Consider the following 7,966-nt stretch of genomic DNA (forward strand, 5'->3'; position numbering starts at 1 on the left):
TTTCCTACACAGTACAACTGCCTGGAAATATTGTTCATACTTGCTGTTTCTGTTTCTCTTCTTTCACTCCCTTTAGTACTCTGTCCAGTCAGGCTTTGGCCATAGCATTCCACTGAAACTGCATGTTGACCTATCAGCAGCTTTTGAAACAAGTGACTACTTTCCTTTCCTTCAAACAGTCTCCTCTCCACCTACTTTCAGGACACCACACTCTCCTGATTTTCCCCCTCCCTTTCTGACTGGTCCTTCTAGTTTCCTCTACTGGTGCCTCCTTAATTCTACATCTCTAAATGTTGGAGCATCTCTTGCTTAGCCTGTGGACTCCTCTTTCCTATCCAGAATCTCTTCCTATACATGTCATCCATCTTGTATTAAAACATAATCTGTGTTTTTTTTTTTTTTGACTCTTTCTAGGCTGTAGTTTCTTTCCAGACTATCTTACAGCGATTTGAGTGCCTTGAGCCAACTTCCCTTTCTGACCCAAAGACTAGATCTCCGTGGATGCAATACGGAAGCTCAACCCAACCCTGAGCCCGGGGTTTTCCCGGATGTCCACTGAAGAAAATTCCCAGGAAGACTCCGCAGACTCTCATCCTTTCTCCTCAGAAGTGTTAATAAAGAACCTGAACAACTTGACTCTCAACCCTGGTACCCAATCCCTTTCCTCTCTGCTAGAAGATCAGTTCCAACAGGGGGACAGAGAAAAGATCAGAGGGGAGAAGAGAAATGCTTTTGTCTTCTGGAGAAGTGCAGTAAGGACATCGTTATCTCTGCGGAAAGAAATGTTTGAGAGAATGGTAAAAGTGAAATACCTCTACCTCAACCAATCTTATCTGTGTTTTCAATGAATATTTCTTTATCCTTCCCATGATTGAAAGAGAGCTAACAAGCACTTGACATGAAAGCTTTCAGTTCTATTCCTCATCATTCCTCACCCAGCTGTGTCCTGAGAAGAAAATCTTTATGGACTGCCACAACAAGCTTCTTTGATCCTGATTCTGTTTGGCTAAAAGGAGGGGCTGCTGTGATTAGATGGATGAAGAAGAGTTTGGGGTATTTATTTCCTTGTTTCCAGTGAAGTGCTGGTAAATGTTTAACAACCAGCATGTGAGATTCATCCTCCAGGTCACTTCATGGTCAATGAGAGCTGATGGAACTCCAGCCAACACATTTACTTTGCAAACCAGAAAACTAGGAGAGGTGGAGGAGCAAATAGGTATACAACCCTTTCCACTTTTGTTTGGTTGTTTGTTTGTTTGTTTTTTAATTAAACCTTTTATTTTGAGATGATTGTAAATTCATTTATTAGTTTCCTAGGACTGTTGTAACGAACTACAAGGAACCTGGTGACTTAAAATAACAAAAGCTTATTCTCACAGTTCTGGAGGCCAGAAGTCTGAAATCAGTGCTCCCTCCTAAGGCTCTGGGAAAGAAGTCTTTTTTGTTTTTTTTTAGCTTGAATGGTTGCTGGCAATCCTTGAGGTTTCTTGGCTTGTAGATGCATCGGTTCAATCTCTGCCTCTAGCTCCACAGGGCCTTCTCCTCCATGTCTGTGTCTCGTGCCCAGATTTCCTTCTTAAAAGGACACCTTTCATATTGGATTAGGTCCACCCTAATCTGGCATGACCTTCTTTCAACTCAATAACATCTGCAAAGACCCTAATTCCAAATAAGGCCACCTTCACAGGTACTTGGGGTCAGGACTTCAACACGTCTTTTTTGGCGATACAAGTCAACCCGTAACAATTTGCATGCAGTTTTAAGAAATAACACATAGACAGCTTTAGAATCCTTCACCCAGTTTCCCTCAGTGGCAACATACTGCAAAACTACAGCACAGGAGAGAGGGGCAAGATGGCAGCATAGAGAGGAGTGGAAGCTAAGCAATCCCCCTGGAACAACTACAAAAAACCAGAAACAACTAGTAAATAATCCAGAATAACTGTGGGGGGACAAACGAGACCATCCACTCATCATACACCAACCTGAATTGGGAGGAATGCCCGAGAACACAGCATAAAATCTGTAAGTAAAACCTGCGGAACCAGGTCGGGAGACCCCCTCCCCCATAGCCCGAGCTGCGGAGCCTCATGGTGCCAGAGAGAAGCTCTCTCCCAGCAAGCAAATATAGCTCAGCTGAGCTCCAACTGGGGTTTTAAGTAGCGAGTGTGAACTGCTCACTACAGGTACGAATCCCCAAAAAACAGACAGAGGCTTTGGGTGATGACTGACCTGGGAGAGCCGGAGGGTCGCCTTGACTGGGTCTGAAGGGGACTATCTGTTTCTTTTTCGGCTCAGTGGAGAAAGCCCCAGTCATTTTAAGTTTCCAGGGCTGTGACTCAGGGAAGGGCGGAGACACCACAAGCAGAGAGTGAGACCATTGAAATGCTAATGACCTCCACCTGGGGGCTCTGTCTTCTCTAGGAGGAAAGGGGTGGGGCCCTTTCCATTCAGAACCAGACCCCAGAGCCTGGGGGAACACGGCCATACCTCCTCACACCAGTCAAGAATTATAGGCTAACAGGCGTCACCTGCTGGGCAGAAAAGCACAGTGACCCGAGGCATCAAAGGGTGGAGCAATTTTCTAAGACACACCCGCAGGGAAACCAGATACTGAATATTTCTTCCCTCTGTTCTGGTCTGGGAAAACCTGATTTGGATAAACAAGGAAACCATGCCTAGACAACAGAAAATTACAACCTACACTAAGAAAAACAAAGTTATGGCCCAGTCAAAGGAACAAACGTACACTTCAACTGAGATACAGGAATTTAAACAACTAATGCTAAATCAATTCAAAAAGTTTAGAGAAGATATTGCAAAAGAGATAGAGGCTGTAAAGGAAGCACTGGACATGTATACGGCAGAAATCAAAAGTTCAAAAAACCTACTAGTAGAATCTATGGAAATGAAAGGCACAACACAAGGGATGAAAGACACAATGGAAACATACAACAGCAGATCTCAAGAGGCAGAAGAAAACACTCAGGAACTGGAGAACAAAACACCTGAAAGCCTACATGCAAAGGAGCAGATGGAGAAAAGAATGAAAAAATATGAGCAACATCTCCGGGAACTCAAAGATGAAACAAAGTACAGTAATGTACGTATCATTGGTGTCCCAGAAGGAGAAGAGAAGGGAAAGGGGGCAGAAGCAATAATAGAGGAAATAATTAATGAAAATTTCCCATCTCTTATGAAAGACATAAAATTACAGATCCACGAAGCGCAGCATACTCCAAACAGAAGAGATATGAATAGGTCTACGCCAAGACACTTAATAATCAGATTATCAAATGTCAAAGACAAAGAGAGAATCCTGAAAGCAGCAAGAGAAAAGGGATCCATTACATACAAAGGAAGCTTAATAAGACTATGTGTGGATCTCTCAGCAGAAACCATGGAGGCAAGAAGGAAGTGGGGTGATATATTTAAGATACTGAAAGAGAAAAACCACCAACCAAGAATCCTGTATCCAGCAAAGCTGTCCTTCAAATATGAGGGAGAGCTCAAAATATTTTCTGACAAACAGACAATGAGAGACTTTGTGAACAAGACACCTGCCCTACAGGAAATACTAAAGGGAGCACTACAGGGTGATAGAAGACAGGAGTGTGTGGTTTGGAACACAATTTTGGGAGATGGTAGCACAACAATGTAAGTACACTGAACAAAGGTAACTACGAATATGGTTGAGAGAGGAAGGTGGGGAGCATGTGAGATACCACAAGAAAGGAAGAAAGATAACGACTGGGACTGTGTAACTTGGTGAAATCTAGAGTATTCAACAACTGTGATAAAATGTACAAATATGTTGTTTTACGAGGGAGAACAAGCAAATGTCAACCTTGCAAGGTGTTAAAAATGGGGAGGCATTGGGGGAGGGATGCAATCAGCATAAACTAGAGACTGTAACTAATAGAATCATTGTATTATGCTTCCTTTAATGTAACAAAGGTGATATACCAAGGTGAATGCAGATAAGAGAGGGGGATAGGAGAGGCATGTTAGACACTTGACATTGGTGGTATTGTCTGATTGTTTATTCTACTTTGATTTAAGGTTATTTTTCCTTTTGCTGCTTCCTAGCTGTCATTTTCTTTTTTTCCTCTTTCTTTTGCCTCTCTACCTTCTTTGACTCTCCCTCCTGCCTTGTGGAAGTAATGTAGATGCTCTTATATAGATAGTGGTGAAGGTGGAGAACACATAAATGTATGACCATGCAGAAAACCATCGAGTATTTACTTGGGATGGAATGTATGGTGAGTGAACAAAACCATATTAAAAAAAATGGGTCGATGACAAAACCTCAGGGGCAATATACTGAGTGAAATAAGCCAGACACATTAGGACAATTATTGCAGGATCTCACTGATAGGAACTAATTACAATATGTAAACTCATAGACATGAAATATAAGGTACCAGGATTTAGGACGAGGCTTAAGAATGGGGAGTGGTTGCTTAGTATGAGCAGAATGTTCAATTAGGATGAACTTAAATGTTTGGAAATGAACAGGGGTGTTGGTAGCAAGACGTGAGAATAACTAACAGCTCTGAATGGTGTGTGAATGAGGTGGAAAGGGGAAGCTCAGAGTCATATATGTCACCAGAAGGAAAGTTGAAGGTCAAAAGATGGAAATGTATAAAACTGAATCCTATGGTGGGCAATGTCCATGATCAACTGTACAAATACTAGAAATCACTTCATGAACCAGAACAAATGTATGACGATACAATTAGAAGTTAATAATAGAGGGGCATATAGGAAAGAACTATATACCTATTACAACCTATATACTACAGTTAGTAGTATTTCAACATTTTTTCATAAACAGTAACAAACGTACTATATCAATACTAGGAGTCAAAAATTGAGGGGGGTTGGTTAGGGATAGGGGAGGATTAGCGTTTCCTTTTCTTTTTTTCTTTTTTCATCTTTCACTTTATTTCTTGTCTGGAGTAATGAAAAGTTTCTAAAATTTGAACAAAAATTAAGTGTGATGGATGCACAGCTGTATGAGGGTACCCAGGGGCAAGTGATTGTACACTTTGGATCTTTGGATAATTGTATGGTATCTGAACAATCTCAATAAAAATGAAAAAAAAATGAATAATAGGGAGGGATGAAGGAGATGGGATGTCTTGGGTATTCTTTTGCACTTTAATATTCTTTCTTTTTTTGTGTGTGGTAAAGAAAATGTTCAAAAATTGATTCTGGTAATGAATGCACAACTATATAATGGTACTGTGAACAACTGATCATACACTTTGGATGATTGTATGGTATATGAATATATCTCAATAAAATTGAATACAAAAAAAAAAAAAAAAAACAAAAAACAAAAAAAAACATAATCTGTATACTGATAATTCCCAAGTTACTGTCATTGTCTCTGACTTTTTTTGTGATGTCCAGATTCATACATCTAACTGCCTTCTCCATGTTTCCACTTGCATGTCTACCAGTCCTTTTAAAATTAACATGACTCAAACCCATCTCCTGATATCTGCCCCTCCCACCCCAAACTGCTCCTTCCATGTTGTTATCATTTAACAACAACTTTGTTTAAGGCAAAAACCTGGGCAGCATCTTGGACCCTTTCCTTTGTCTTACACCTTACATTCAGTATATTACCAAATACTTTTAACCCCACCTTTATAGTGATCCAGAATGCCACCATTTCTTACCACCCCTACTTACTGCCACCACCCTGGTCGAGGCCATCATTTCTTTCCTAGACTATTTTTTTTTCCAGTTTTTATTATAAGATGACAAAAAAGTTTACTCAGCAGAAATAATTTCATTACTATTTGGAGGAAGGAATCACCAACTTTTTGTGCAAACAATGCTAGCTTTCTTTTAAGCATTAAGAGTCTAACTGCTTAATAAATGCCATAAGCAATAATTCTACACCTACAACTCCCCTAAAATATTTTTTTTACGTATGTGCACAGCTTTAGCAAATTATAGTCCAAGAGAAATGCTTGAGATCCACTATCCAGATGTTACTGATCAAATGTGGGGGTTCTTTCCCAATGTGCACAAATGACCAATTCCTGAGACATCGGGGTTTCAGAGGCAGAAAGAGTTTATTGCCACGTGAAGCAAGGAGAATAGATGGCCTTGGACCTAAAATCTGTCTCCCTGAACTGCATTAAGTTTGAGAGTTTTATAGTATCAAAAAATGGGCAGGTTTTAGGATAATGAGTATAAGCGCTCGAGATGACAAAGCTAGAGAAGATCTAATTATTGAGCATGTCGACATTGATTACATGAACATGTGTAAGAAAATGGCAGCCTTAACATGATGATGGGCATGATTTTTAGTATTATAATGAGGTATAGGTCATGTTTAGGTTAAGGTTTAAGTGACTGTGCATATCAGGCAGGCCAATTTTGGTTAGGTCTAGCTTCATCTAGTAAGATAGCTTAGGAATTAGGGTGGGTTAGTTCTGGGATGACTCAAGTTCCTTCGTTAATAAATGTTAAGGGGCTGTCTAGTGATCACAATATTTTAAAATTATAAAATAGGATAAAGGGGTACAAGCAAGGCCAGTCACAAATTATCAGAAGGCTTTTACACCAATCATAAGGTAAAGATATAATCATTTTCAAAGATCAAGGCATCTGAGTTACAGTTCACCGAGTTTCAGTAGATCCAAGTATTTAATTTTAGTTGTTCTATAATATACTAGAAAGTAAAAAAGATCTACATAATAATTCAGTAATCCTAATCATTTAACTCTTAACTTCTCGGATACACAAAGGCATAATCAGAGTTTACTGTAACTCATCATTTGGAGAGCTTACCAATCAAGGAGTCTATATGAAAGCTGCAGTTTTCCTCTTTCCTATTTTTTAAACACAAAAATCAATGACTAAGAGGTAAATACTGGATGACTAATAACATCCACATTTTTAGTTAAATAGTCTCACAGTTAAACACATCTTAAAGATCAACCAAGTCAGTATTTACATTTTATAAATTTCTGAAGACACCATTAGAAAGCTTATATATCCCTTCTTAAACAAAATCAGGAACTGCTTCTGATGATGGTGGAACGAAATAAAAAATTAAACATAACTGAATTTACAGCAGTATTGATCCTTTGTAAATAAAGACTATGAAAATGCATTATCTTTAAGGATAATCAAAATTGAGGTTATTTTACTCAACCACAGTGCTTGGAGTTGGAATAAAAATCTGTTGGTGCTCGTTAATGTGCCAGTAGTGAAACCACTTTCCATTGGAGAAAATCCAACTGCAATTATGTGTGTAATGCACATAAAACAGGGGGCAAAATTATTCAAAATGATTCAAGTCAGCTTATCTATATTGGGTATTCTAATCATGAAATACATTACAAGACATTCTTATGAAAAAAAACAAAAAGTATAACATTTTCTGGTTCATATTTATAGAAATTTTCCCCCTTGAAAGTGGCATCTTAAAAATCTCAAACTCATTCTTCTCCTGATTTACAATCATAATGAAAAAATACGGATAGCTGAATTTGCCACGTGATTAATTGAAAAAAAACCAGAAACAGCAGAATGGTCAAGTTTAAAGTATACTGGGTGAACAATGCACTAAAATTATCCATACAGAAACAAATGGTCAGTAACATTATAAACCAACTTGACATTTCACTGTCAATAACGTGAAAAATTAACATCTCAAACAGGCATAAGACGAAGAAGTGCTATTTTAAAATTGTAAAATGATCTTAATGAAAAATGTCTTACGTTGTAATGCTTCATTCCAAACTGATAAATGATTTCAAACTCCAGATTGAATGTTTGCTTGCAATTAGTAATGCAACATAATTTCACAAAAATCTTCAATTTTTCAAAAAGGGAATCACATTTCCCTCCTCAAGAAAATGTCTAACAATTACAAAGTAGAAAAACAGCCAGTCACAAATGCAAAAAACTTTATAATTTAAATACATGAAATAATTAT

General features: G+C 38.5%; 2 protein-coding genes across 6 annotated transcripts in view; both read right to left on the reverse strand.

The window, feature by feature from the left end:
• The window catches only part of SAMD9 (sterile alpha motif domain containing 9), a 68,185-nt gene that overhangs the window by 53,171 nt on the left and 7,048 nt on the right, over positions 1–7,966 (reverse strand).
• SAMD9L (sterile alpha motif domain containing 9 like) overlaps positions 1–7,966 on the reverse strand; it is a 33,975-nt gene that overhangs the window by 15,493 nt on the left and 10,516 nt on the right. Inside the window, exon 1 of one of the 5 annotated variants that reach the window (XM_037836672.1) lies at positions 7,750–7,865. The exons of the other annotated variants lie outside the window; for them this stretch is intronic. Coding sequence (XP_037692600.1) covers positions 7,750–7,764 — 15 coding nt within the window. The 5' untranslated portion in view covers positions 7,765–7,865. Of the gene's footprint in view, positions 1–7,749; positions 7,866–7,966 lie in introns of those variants that run through there. 5 annotated transcript variants of the gene reach the window in all.

The sequence above is a fragment of the Choloepus didactylus genome, chromosome 5, assembly GCF_015220235.1.
Source record: "Choloepus didactylus isolate mChoDid1 chromosome 5, mChoDid1.pri, whole genome shotgun sequence".
Taxonomy (NCBI): domain Eukaryota; kingdom Metazoa; phylum Chordata; class Mammalia; order Pilosa; family Megalonychidae; genus Choloepus; species Choloepus didactylus.